At 37.9% G+C, this 13086-nt stretch overlaps 1 protein-coding gene and 1 long non-coding RNA gene across 3 annotated transcripts in view; one reads left to right on the top strand and one right to left on the bottom strand.

Annotated features, from left to right (window-relative positions):
- Positions 1-3704: 3704 nt before the first annotated feature.
- LOC148188031 (uncharacterized) overlaps positions 3705-13086 on the top strand; it is an 18783-nt gene continuing 9401 nt past the window's right edge. For both annotated transcript variants that reach the window (XR_015778251.1, XR_015778252.1), the window contains exons 1-3: positions 3705-3832; positions 4126-4173; positions 12758-12900. This is a non-coding gene — a long non-coding RNA (uncharacterized LOC148188031). The remainder of the gene's footprint in view (positions 3833-4125; positions 4174-12757; positions 12901-13086) is intronic.
- LOC121951959 (myosin-7-like) overlaps positions 5946-13086 on the bottom strand; it is an 11656-nt gene continuing 4515 nt past the window's right edge. Inside the window, exons 18-39 of the mRNA XM_088086078.1 lie at positions 12737-12942; positions 12189-12312; positions 11775-11911; positions 11127-11382; positions 10799-11041; positions 10446-10622; positions 10201-10346; positions 10022-10112; positions 9538-9927; positions 9294-9420; positions 9099-9217; positions 8828-9024; positions 8563-8746; positions 8313-8478; positions 8105-8229; positions 7700-8008; positions 7409-7612; positions 7021-7317; positions 6799-6903; positions 6593-6688; positions 6353-6487; positions 5946-6061 (exon numbers count right to left, since the gene is read on the bottom strand). Of these exons, the coding sequence (XP_087942204.1) occupies positions 6044-6061; positions 6353-6487; positions 6593-6688; positions 6799-6903; positions 7021-7317; positions 7409-7612; positions 7700-8008; positions 8105-8229; positions 8313-8478; positions 8563-8746; positions 8828-9024; positions 9099-9217; positions 9294-9420; positions 9538-9927; positions 10022-10112; positions 10201-10346; positions 10446-10622; positions 10799-11041; positions 11127-11382; positions 11775-11911; positions 12189-12312; positions 12737-12942 (3852 nt within the window). The 3' untranslated portion in view covers positions 5946-6043. The remainder of the gene's footprint in view (positions 6062-6352; positions 6488-6592; positions 6689-6798; positions 6904-7020; positions 7318-7408; positions 7613-7699; positions 8009-8104; positions 8230-8312; positions 8479-8562; positions 8747-8827; positions 9025-9098; positions 9218-9293; positions 9421-9537; positions 9928-10021; positions 10113-10200; positions 10347-10445; positions 10623-10798; positions 11042-11126; positions 11383-11774; positions 11912-12188; positions 12313-12736; positions 12943-13086) is intronic.

The raw sequence follows: 13086 nt of genomic DNA, 5'->3' as shown, positions 1-13086 counted from the left end.
GTGTTGGCAAAACTTCTGAGGGCATGATTATTATAAAGGAACTAGAAAAATCCCTTTTCATTTACAACGCTTAAATTTAAAGTGATTTAATTAATTATTTGTATTAATGCTTGATCAAGACATTATAAGTTGTACTATACTGCATGCCCCATAACAGCACTAAATAAGCATGTGTTCTTCCTTTTAAACACATTAGTGTGAATGTTTGTATAAATGGTTATTTGTTACAGAGAAGAAAAAAAAAACACTGAGCTTATAATTATGTATTTTTCATTCATGTTTATCATAGACTTTGCCTCTATACTCTAAATAAAGCTGGCAAGTGGGATTTATGGGACATCCAACATCTCGAGATCTGAAGTTCAACAATAGTCTGTCAAGTGATAGGGTGTGAAATACATTTCAAGGGGGAGAATAAAGAGTTGCAGCTGTTGTCTGCAGATTGGCAAGACAAGGCCAAGGTCACAGCTGTGAGATCTCTTTTTTATCACTCACCACTGTTCACAGATATGTGCCTGGTCACATGGCATTGTTTCCTTTTCTTTACCATCAGTAGAATTGTTCAAACATTATGCAATCCAACTGCTAGTTATATTAGGCCACATGAACGTGTTGTTACTTGAGCTGACCTTTTGAGGCAGACACTTTTAAATGATCCAGACCAGGGCTGCAAGCATATGGGCTTTTGCAGTCAAGTCAGATGAATTAGTTCAAAACCAAAATCTGTAGGAACTGTCACTGTTTGTGGTCTCCTAGGATGCCTTTACAGATACTCTACAATACCCACAGTCCCTTTGGTTCATGCACTAATCTAGGCAACTGGAAAAGTTTAGGGAGACTAAAATCACTCCCTTATATCAGTCTTTTGTATGTAGAAGGTAGAAGGAAGATCTATTTTAAACAAAGTTTAAAAACAAAATTACATTTGTCCTCAATCTTGCTACATCTTTGGGGTTAGATGATGATTTGATTAAATCGGGTAGTATCCAACATTGTGGTTTTAGCTCTTTCCATCACATATAATTAACAAATAGTACATAAAAACACAAAAAGGTCAAGGTATAAATCAATACAGCTAAGCAATAGTATTGTAAATTGTGATTATACAGTATGTGATGTGCAGTTTAGCTGTCAGATGTTGTATTTTTACCCTAACTACTGTTCATCCCTAAAAGTGTTTATCGGGTCTTTGTATATACATACGTATAGATAAAGCAGCTCATTTTCATTCTCAGGTCATCAGATAATGACATTTTGTGACGCCCCTCGACGTAGGATACTAGCGCCGAAACACCTTTTAGCATGTCTATGACACGCACTGAGCTTTTGTAGTTCCAATTTAAACCTATTTGTGGCAATATTTGACACTCAGAGCAACTGAGGTAGTGTAACGAGCGGATAAGTCTGCATATGGTTGGAGGGAGGGAGGTAAGGCGGTTGGATGGGTTAAACAAACACAGGACTTTCATCCAGGAAAAAGGAATTGGTTCTATCGTTGAGTCAGTTTTTTGTGAAGTCATAACAAAAAGGCTAATACGATATAAAAAGTTTTCTACAATTTTGTTTGTTAAAAATGTAGTAACTTTTCATAGTAATTTTATTTGGAGAAGTCTGCATTGGAAAAGATTCTTTATTGCATTGCTGTGAATTAAGTACTTGCCACATATTGGCATTAAACAACTTTTAGGAGTAAAAATAATAGTTGTGATAGCTGTGCCTGGAGGCATTATGTTTTTGGGTTATCCATCCTGTCTGTCCATCCCATTCTGTTGAACACGATATTTTATCTCAAGGGAATTTATTAAAATTTTGTACAAACGTCTATTTGAACTAAACGATAAACTGATTTCATTTTTGTGGTCAAACGTCATGGTCATTATGACTTTGCATCCTTCTCATTCTGGTCAACAAGATATCTTAGGATCACTGTGAGGGTTTTTTTTTTCAGATCTGGCACAAATGTTCACTTGGACTCAAGAATGAACAGATCAGAATTTGGTTGGAGGTCAAGGTCCTGTGACCTCACAAAATGTGTTTTTGGCCATAAATCAAGAAGTCATATGCTAATTATGACAAAATTCCACAGAAATGTCTCATAGGATAAAATTATGAAGTGATGACATTTTATCCAAAAGGTTAGAAGTAAAGTTCACTGTGACATCATAATTATCTGCAAAAACACTTATGGCCATTAATCAGTGTCATAATTCAGGAACAGAAAGGTAGACATTTGGTCAGATACTGAATAGGTGACACTAATCTTGGGTGTCCACCTTAAAACTGTGCTGATTGTAGAGATCTTATGTCGAGGGGAAGATGTTGTGAAGCATCCATGTTTTCACAGACGTGGATGTAAACTGTATACTTTTACTTTATTATGATGTCAGAGACTGTGTCTTTAAAGTCTTCATATAGATTTAAGGTGTATATTTATTCTGATGACATATATTTAAGGATGACTTTTTTTCTCTATACTGGTATTAATCAAAGATTATTCTAATTATATTGAGCAGATCAGTTCCAGGTGAGGTCAAACAAAGGTTTTATATGAATAAAAGTTGTCAAAAGTTGCTGTTTTTTCTGCCACTAGATTTTTGCACAAATGAACAAAAATTGATTTCTATGTGTTTTTATTATAAATGAAGTAATAAAAAAGTTTGACTGCACTGAATGTTATAATTTATAAAATCAAATTTTATATCTGAGATTTTTGTTTTATTTTCATTTTACTATCACCTCTCTTTGATTGTTCAAATAATACAGATGAACTTCCTTTTTTTGAAGAAAATATCAAAATAGATATAAAAGCATAGAAAAAATATATATATATAAACCTACATACACAACATGTTATATTGTTGTGACCTATACTCCAGGCTGCTGTCCAATAGTTCTCTGCTGCAAGTGCCCTTGGCCTGCTTCTGTTGACAAGGCATTGTTTTCTTCTCTTTATCCTTGAGCATAAAGATAACTTGCCAAATTCCTGCTAGCTGCCTTTGGGGGCTTGGTGGTTTAGAGGACAGCTTGGGGACAGCTTGTGATGCAACAAGTCAGGACAAGCTTTTTTCTTTTCTTTGATTAGCAGCAACAGGTGATAAGCCCACACCAATTATGTATGGGACGTATATGTAGTGTAATATCGAAAACTAGATCATTTATATTCAGTAATATTCTAAATGAATCTGTATTTAGACCAAGTTCTAGAAATTGCACAAAACTCAAGTGTGTCATACCATGAAGGACATTTATAAGGCATATCATTCTGAAGCTACCATGAATAATGGCAGCCAAGATCTTTCTTAAACATGAAATCTGATTTTCTTGGCCTTACACAGAATTTAGGATATATTATGAAACTCTGGTAGAAATGAAATCTTACAAAGCATGCTTGCCAGTTATGCAGCTGGAACCCCAGCTGTCCTCTTTTCTACACATCATATCCCACAAGGTCTTGTCCATGCTAGCCTTCAAACTAGAAATCTCATCCCCTTTTAAAGGCCGTCCATTAAAGGTCTCATTCTCAGCTGTCAACAGTCCTTGCGTCTCTGACTTTTACAATCCTGTGATCACATGAGCGAAGGTGTGGGGCACCTTGCCTCACTTAAGTTTGAAACCAGAGCCTGTAGAGCTATTGTTAGTATTTGATCTATGTTTTTGTGAAAGGTCACTTCCAAGGGGGTGTTAAGCTCTGATGGAGGCAAGGAGTTGATTGTTCTCTTGTTGTGTCTTCTTCCCATTAATTCAGACTGTGCACTGCTGTGTGGACTCAAATCCTGAGTACTGCTTGTCTTCTGATAAGGCGATGGCCAGGACATGGGAAATTAATGAAAAGGTACTGTACCATTAAAGCTTCTATTGTCTACTTTTTTGGATGTAAAACTTCGGATCTTTTGGAAAGTCTACTAATTTGGAAAAATTATGTGTTCATTTATCACAATATACTCTTAATACCAATTTGTTGATTTGATTGATGAAATGATGTTTCATGAAATCACCAGGTCTCTCTTAGAGGACTCTATCCCTGAATTTGCTAACTCTAGATTATTTGATGTCAGTCTGACTTCTTTGTCAAGCCTGCCTCTTCTCTGTGTTCCAAATGACCCTCCCTTGTCTGGCTTTGAAAAGACGATGCTTGTTGCTAGAGAAAGACCAACCTCCATCACCGATATTAAGGTTAGTACTTTCAACTTAACTCATTTGACATTTTAGTCTGTAATCTTATCAAAATGGAAGGAACATTATGTGTTACATTTGTGTGAAAAATAAAGGTTGGGTCACCACTGAAGAATTTAAAGATTTCTGTCCAAAAATTGTGGTGAAAGCTAATTTACAATAGGTAGATGGTTATTTTTTTATTTGCAATTGCCTTGCATAATAGTGATAAGATAATAGAATGTTTCACTTGTGTAGTTCTCACCATATGAATTTCATAGTATTATTTTAGCTGGTTTAAAGGGGTAATTGATGAGGCTGATGTGGCATTTCCGTGTAAACTTCGCATAGTTTATTTTTCAAAAACCGTGTCCACTAGTAATTTATAGACATCTGTTATCATACTCATGCTCATTACAAACCCATAAAGCCATAAGCCCTATGCAGTGGACAGTTCTCCTTAGAAAAGCTCAATTAACTAGTCATGTAAATTCTGTCAAATTATATTTACAGTTTTTGGATGGTGGGTCCATCTTTAATACTAAAAATGTGGAATTTCTTCTCAGTGACCCTAGTAGACTCTGCTGTAGCACTATGCCTTTAGTCAGCTTTTTCAGTGAGGAACTGGGCAGCAGCATTCTGCAGTCCACCTTGTCATATATGAGGCTTTTTTATTCTGTGTTTGTTTTTTACTTTTTTGAAATTGTAAAAGGTTTTTTTTTTTACCCTTTTACAATTTAATTCAAATCCAGAAACCTTAAAAAGCATTTAATAGTAGGAATGATTTCGGAGAAATATTATTTTTGTGTTTATTTTGTATTGGCAAAAAGAAAAAGTTGAATACTTGAGTTCCTAAGAAAAGGTAAAACCATAAACACCATTATTTGCCAGCTGTATAGTAAGATCACTTTTTGTTGTGGTTTTGTACTTAAACCTAACCAGTTGTTAACCACAGTGTTATAGAAACAACTAGGGTCATTGAAGTGCTTCAATTTAGGGAAAATGCAGTATTGGCATACCTTGAAAATAGCCCCTTTGATCAGTGACAATCAAAATACTTAGCAACACTTAGCTGTCTCCTATTTAGGTTCTTCCAAATTAATCATATGATCCAGACAAGGTAAGGTAATCTTGATGAACCCAAACCCTCTAAAGATAAATGTCTCATCAACAATGATGTAAAAACTCCTAAATGATTTTTTTTTTAAATATATAAATCCCTAATTGTTTATCTATAAATACAGAGGCTACTAAACAGGAAAAGCATTTGCAGATGAATACAAATCAAAAGCACTGGTCTTTTTTCTGTTTTAAAGTTCATAAATGTTCTTTCAATATGAGGCACAAACTCCCTCTTTACAGACCTCAACACAGAACTTTTAAGTCAAAAAACAAACAAAAAGGGTCTGTTTTATTTATGATATTTTATATTCAAGCATAGCATAGCATAAGTCGGAATTATTGAATTGACTGGGTATTAGCAAGTCACTTTGATGACTGTCATAAATCTGACAGTTTTAAACCAGTGGTCCCAAAGTAATATGAGTGATCTAACAATACAAAAGCAAAATATAGACCATGCTTCAAGGAAATACCTCACTTGAAATACAATTCTTCAACAAAGAAGCATTAAGAAATAGAACACACCTTTTTGACTTTTTTAAATTTCTCAATTGAGAAGAACCACTTTAACTTCTTTTTATTTGTTTTCTTAATTCAAGAAATGTGATGTTTAGTTCCGTGTCATTATGAATCATTATGAGAGCCTTTGTCAATTAAAAGTCAAGACACTGTTTCAGATGCACTTTTAATTTATTCTACTGAACAAAAGACATGCTTAGGGAGACACCAGGCAACAGGTGCCTCAGATATGATCTTTCTTGAGGAAACTTCACTCATCGAGTCCTCTCTGAAATAAAGAAAAGAAATCAATGAGATAAATAGGAAAGATGTATGATGAATTGTTAATTAGTCCTTGTGTCATAAGACATTGCACCTCAGAGGAGTATTTGAGATGTTGTATTAATACAAAATGTCCTGCTAGAAGACCACTGACAAATCAGTGAAAGAACAGCATTTCATTGTTATACAGTGTCCGAGAAAGATATTTGTTGGTGCTAGGTAACTTTTGTGAGGGGAACAAACAAAGTATCAGATGATTTTCCGTTTTCAAATGTATGTGCAATATGTGTATACTGACCTTTGGCCCCATATCACGGCTCTTAGCACGTAGCTTGTTGACCTGAGACTCAGCGATGTCAGCTCTCTCCTCAGCTTCATCAAGCTCATGTTGAAGCTTACGAAACTTGGTGAGATTATTGTTGGCCTGTTCCTCCTGTAGTACAGACACACCATTTACAGCACGCAATACATGGGCTAATGAAATGCTTAGTTTTACCGGTAGGATGCTAGTTTTGCATTTGAATTTTGCTTCACTTACAGCATCTTCAGAAGCCCTCTTATAGGCTTTGACCTTAAGCTGCAGCTTGTCCACCAAATCTTGAAGACGTGCAAGATTTTTACGGTCTTCCTCTGTCTAAATTGTGTTTTTTTTAAAAAAAGTAAAATAGTAAAATGTATATTTTGATTCTGATAATTGATTTAATTTCAAAGCTCAAACAGACTTTGGTACGGATAAATATTTACCTGATAGGTCATCTCCTTGATACGTCTTTCATACTTTTTTACTCCCTTTAAAGCATCACTGGCCTTTTTTTGTTCAATTTCCACCTCACTTTCAAGTTCTTTGACCTGCAGGATATTGTCACAACAAAAATCAGTCAGTAACTCTGTACTTCACACAGAGCAGCAGTTGTTTTCTTACATATTTAAATGATGAAAGAAGCCAAAGAGCCAGTTTATACTCACCCTGGCCTCGAGCTTCTGCACCTGCTTTTTGCCTCCCTTCAGTGCAATTTGTTCAGCTTCATCCAGACGGTGCTGGAGGTCTTTGATGGTTTGCTCCATGTTCTTCTTCATACGCTCCAAGTGAGAACTTGTATCCTGCTCTTTCTTCAGCTCCTCTGCCATCATGGCAGCATCAGTAATGGCCTTCTTGGCCTTTTCCTCAGCATTCCTGCACTCCTGCACCGCTTCCTCCACTTCAGTCTGAAGCTGGGACGTATCAGCCTCCAGCTTCTTCTTTTGGTTTATCAGGCTAGTATTCTAATTGTACATAAAAAGTGGAATTTCCATTGTGAAAACAGTGCATGTGAAGCAAACATGTTAGAATGTATTGATAATTAATGCATCTTACCTGTGAGTGCAGTAGCTGCACCCTTTCACTAACATCCAGCAGCTCTTGCTCAGCAAGTTTGCGACTTCTGTCAGCTTGTTCCAGAGCAGCCCTGAGCTCCTCCACTTCAGCCTGAAGCAGGTTGTTGCGTCTCTCTACAATGGCAATGTTTTCCTTCAGATCATCATTGGCTCGAAGAGACTCATCAAGCTGGAGCTGTGCATCCTAGAAGAGTGACATTTATTGTGAAGCAAGTCAAACCAAGTAATAACATTATATGTCCCAGGTGGGTTTTTTGTTAATAACACAAACCTTTAGATGTGCATGAACAGCCTTAAGTTGTTTCTGAGCCTCAGCTGCCTGCCTGTTGGCCTGGCTCAGCTGGATCTCCATCTCATTGAGGTCTCCCTCCATCTTCTTCTTCAAACGGAGGGCCTCATTCCTGCTGCGAGTCTCTGCCTCGAGAGAGCTTTGAAGAGTGTCCACAGTACGCTGTTGGTTTCTCTTTGCTTGCTCCATCTCTTCATCTTTCTCAGCCAGCTTGCGCTCAATATCGGCCTTAATCTGGTTAAATTCAAGCTGGGCTCTGAGAATCTTCCCCTCCTCATGCTCTAATGAGGCCTATTATGAAATAAAAATAAATGAATAAAACTGGTTATTACCAATTACCAAAAAACACGCATAAGGTCCTCTGTGAGAACTCTGATTTCAACACACCTCTGCTTCTTCCAGGGCTGCTTGTATCTCAGACTTCTCTTGCTCCAACTGTTTTCGAATCTTCTCAAGCTCATGAATATTCTTCCCACTCTCCCCAATTTGCTCAGTGAGGTCAGATATTTCCTCTGAAAAACAACATGCAACATTATTAAGGGTTTAGTCACTAAACAAATTCTACAATAGAGGCATAAGCTGGTGTTACCCTTACCCTGCAGATTCTTATTCTCTCGCTTCATCGTCTCCAGATGTTCCAGTGATTCTTCATAGGAGTTCTTCAGTTTGAAGAGTTCAGTGCTCAGGGACCTGGCCTCCTTTTGAGAGCTCTCCAGCTCTGTTTGAGACTCTTCATACTTTTGTTTCCACTCTGCCAAGATCTGAAATATGTGTGCCTCAAGGTCAATTATACTCAAATTCTTCATCTAAGAGAGCAAAGGTGCCTTATGCATTTAAAATCCAACCTTGTCAAAGTTTCTTTGCTTCTTGTCCAGAGCAGCAGCAGCAGCATTAGACCTCTCCACGTCAACCATAAGATCTTCAATCTCATTCTGCAGCCTGTGTTTGGTCTTCTCCAGAGAGGAACATTTAGCATTTACTGCTTCAGCAGTTTCCTCAGCCTCCTGCAGACGCTGAGCCAGCTTCTTCCTGCATTATGATACAATTCATTCAGGGTTTACTGCTTTTATACTTTGCCAAGTTGTTGGAGTAGAAATGCATTTTACTCACTTGGCCTCCTCCAGTTCCTCAGTTCTCTGGATGGCATCAGTTTCGTACTTAGTTCTCCACTGAGCCACCTCTGAGTTGGCCTTGGACATGCCACGCTGCAATTCAGCCTTGGCCTCCAGCTCCTCCTCATACTGCTCCCTGAGCAGGTCACAGTCATGACGAGCAGACTGCACTGCATGGGCTAAAGCATTCTTGGCCTGAAATAAAAGCATATCTTTAGGATCTTTACACTGACATCTGTATCAAGTTCTCATTGTTATTTGCTTGCTACCTTAACTTCCTCTTCTAGTTGTCTTTTAAGGTCCTCAATTTGTTGAGTGTATGACTGTTTTCCTCTGGTTAGTTGAGACACCAGGGAATCCTTTTCCTCAAGTCGTCTTGCAAGTTCACCTAATTTTGATGTAAGAATAAAATGAGTACCTCATAATATCCTGAACAAAACACATTGTTCAAATCAGTTACATACCATTCTCAGTTTGAAGCTTTGCTTTCTGCATGGTGAAGTCATTGATTGCACGTTGTCCCTCTTCTGCCTTCGTTTTGTATTCATTCATCTGGTCCTCCAGAGACCTGCACATTTTCTCCAAATTGTTCTGCAAACAAAAAGCATCAACAATGGCACAAAACCTACTTCAAAAGAAGTGAAATGTATCTTAGACCAACAAAATATAATGATCATCAGCTGATGAGTCGAAAAACATTTGTTTTACCTTTGACTTCACAATCTGCTCCATATTGGAGACAACATCATCCAGCTCCAATCTAAGCTCACTCTTCTCCTTCTCCAGTTTCTGCTTGACTCTTTGCAGGTTGTCAATCTGCTCTCCCAGATCAGCAACACTGTCAGCTTGTTTCTTCCTGAGTGTGGCAGCAGTGGCTTCATGCTGCAGAGTGGCCTCTTCAAGGTCTCTGCGGAGTTTCAGGAACTCAGCCTCCCTCTTCTTGTTCATCTCAATCTGGGCAGATGTTGCTCCACCAGCCTCCTCCAGCCTCTCACTGATCTCCTCCAGCTCTCTGGCCAAGTCTGCTCTCTGCTTCTCCACTTTGGCTCGGGCAGCTCGCTCTGCCTCCAGCTCTTCCTCCAGCTCCTCAATGCGGGCCTAGGCCAAAATCACAATTGTTTTTTGCAGTGAATAATGGCAATAGTCAAATATCATATTCCAGCAAGTTTACTATCTTTTTTTTTTATTTTACCTGCAACTCCTTCAGTTTTTTCTGGAGCTGGGCACTCATCGCTTGTTCATCCTCTATTTTGCCAACTAGCTGACTGATTTCAAAATCTTTCCTGTGGATATAAAACCAGGTTAAATATACCAGCTGACACACGGTTTTAACGCTATTGATGTGTCACACAAATGCAATTTTCATGTTACTTTTTCAGCCTCTCTTCGAGTTGCTGCTTGTCATTTTCCAAGTCCATGAGACTCTCATGGGCTAACTTTAGATCCCCCTCAAGCTTCCGCTTTGCTCTCTCAAGATCCATGCGTATTTTCTTTTCTTGCTCAAGGGATCCTTCAAGCTGTGGTGGATGATTATTATGATTAGTTTAATATGTCCACAATATTCAATGTTTGTATTTAATTGATTTTCAAACATGCCAGCCTTTCCATGCGCCTACATCATCCACTTGCTGCTCCAGCTTAGCCTTGGCCTTGGTCAGACTGTTGACTTTGTCTTCTTCACTCTGCAGATCATCCAGCGTTTGCTGATGAGCTTCCTGTAAGGCTTTCTTTTCCTTGGTCAACTTAGCAATTATTTCATCCTGAGCAGACATCTCTTCAACCAGGTTCTTCACCTGTTACGAGTCAAGTTTGAATTTTTAGTAAAAAATCCTAGAACCATGGCATCACCGTTCTGTGTGCCACTTTCTATAACAGATGTTATAATGTAAATAGAAAATTTGCTATTTTCGATCATGGGCAAGACACAGAAAAAACATAGTCTGAAAAACAAATGTTCATTTCATTGTACCTTGTTCTCAGTGGCATGCTTCTCTTTCTCCACTTTAGCCAGAGTTAATTCCAAGTCATCAATGTCTTTCTTCAGCTCAGAGCACTCATCCTCCAGCTTCCTCTTCTTAGCAGTCAGTTCAGCATTCATCTCCTCCTCATCCTCCAGTCTTTCTGTCAGCTCTTTGATTTTTGCCTCCAATTGGATCTTGCTCTTGATCAGCCCCTCACATCTTTCTTCAGCATCACAGAGGTTATCTTGCTCCTGTTATTTGAAAAGGTACAGAATTAGACAATAGCCGACAAGGTTTGATTTTGTTATTAGTAATGTTGACTGACTGTAAACATACAGATTGAACTTGAAGCTGCAGGTCATTCTTCTCTTGGAGAAGTGTAACCATTTTTTCTTCAAGTTCCTTTTTGCGAGCTTCAGATTTTGCGTAAGCCTCTTTCAGTTTGGCAAACTCTTCCTTCATGTTGGCCATCTCTTTTTCAGTCTCTGCTGATTTCAGCAGAGGTTTGATCTTGAAATACAGCTTCATCCAGGGCCAATTCTTGACCCCCATGAAAGCACGGATGTTCCACTGGATCACAAGTAGTGCATCCCTGTGGACATTGGTTCATAAAAATATTATAATGCTGCAGAGCAATACAAGTAGTATAATTAATATGCAGTGAGTTAATTTTCTGCATCTATTGGACTTGACAGTTAATGTAAAGGAATCTGTTTTAGTTCCATATTTAAAGTATATCAGTCTTTTAAAAATGAAAGATCACTTTTAAATCTATGAACTGAGCTAGTGACACTCAAGGATTAATGAATGGCTTTGTATCACCGAAGAGTTTGTTCCTTTTTATGACTTTTTTTGTGACGTATAGTCTCTGTATCTGACACACAATAGCTGATTAAAGAAGGCATAATCTTAAATGCCACCTGGAATCTATTTCATTCCCGTAAGCCTCCTTATGCTCATGATAGTTAAATTTAGTGCACATACCTGCGTTCTACAATTTTCTGGAATTCAATTCTTGCTAGAACACCTCTTGACCTTGCCTGGATCCTGGTGATAATTAGAGCTAAGCGGTCATCTCTCATCTCCTCCAGCAGACCTAGCAGCCCAGCTTTGAAAAATACCTGACATTAGCAAGGAAAAAAAGCCCACATTGAGAGTTATGTGTTTAAGACAATGGTTCATGCTCAGCTCATTACAAGGTAAATGTGAATGTTATCACAAAATAAGTAATTTTGTAAATGAAAGCAGGTGTAGCTGGAAAAAAATCTAACATTTATCTATAGTTAAAGAAATGTTGTCAATAGAAGACCACAAAAACACATATAGTCACCCTGCACAAGTCCCTATCACACTGAGACTGAAATGTATACGGTTTAAAGTATATATGCCAATACTTGCCTTGGTGTGTCCCAGCTTGTACTGGGTATGATCTATATCCAAGGAGCCCAAAAGCTTTTCTGAAGCTTTTTTGTTATCGATGAACTGTCCCTCAGGGATAGCACTTGGGTTCAAAATGCGGTATCTTTGTATTGAGGATGAAACATTATTTCAGTTTTATTTCATCTTATTTCATCTTATATAAAAAATGCTACCAAAAGATGTCCAACTAAGTGGCTATCACTGGTAGATAGTAGAATGTATTATTGGGTGACAAATTAAAAGGAAAAGTAGAGATACATATGCAAACAGGGCACGAAGATTCACTGAATGGTCTGACAAATATGAAAATTCTGTGATTTATATATCATAGACTTTACAAGTACCAGATCGTGACCAAATTGTTAGCACTTCTGCTCACATCATGAAAACACAAATTGAGGGGCAAGGCACATTGAAGCTGATTAGTGAAGACTGTTTTTCTTTTAATTTGTCATAGGTCCATTTATCTAATATTCATTTGTTTTAATTTTTCATTCTAAATGTTGTTTGTTCCATCACACACATACCTCTGTTTGAAATCTCCATAGAGGATCCTGTTGGGGAAGCCCTTTCTGCAGATCCTGATGCCTTCCAGCACACCGTTACAGCGCAGCTGGTGCATCACCAGAGGGTTCTCCATGGCCCCAGGAGTCTTGGTCTCATTGGGGATGATGCAGCGCACAAAGTGAGGGTGAGTGGACCTCAAGTTGGTCATCAGCTTGTTCAGGTTCTCCTGCAAAGTTTAAATTATAACTTTAAATATATTCTATGTATTCACTTTGTGTGTTATGATAACTTCAAAAGAACTGTGTTGTAAATTTAAATGCATTCCCAAATTATTTAATACCTTAGAGCTCAGTAATTGTGTCATAGCCTT

Source organism: Plectropomus leopardus, chromosome 12 (assembly GCF_026936395.1).
Source record: "Plectropomus leopardus strain MGB_pleo_1.0 chromosome 12, ASM2693639v1, whole genome shotgun sequence".
Lineage (NCBI taxonomy): Eukaryota > Metazoa > Chordata > Actinopteri > Perciformes > Serranidae > Plectropomus > Plectropomus leopardus.
The sequence above is the reverse complement of the archived record's forward strand: the minus strand, read 5'-3'. Positions and strand labels throughout refer to the sequence as shown.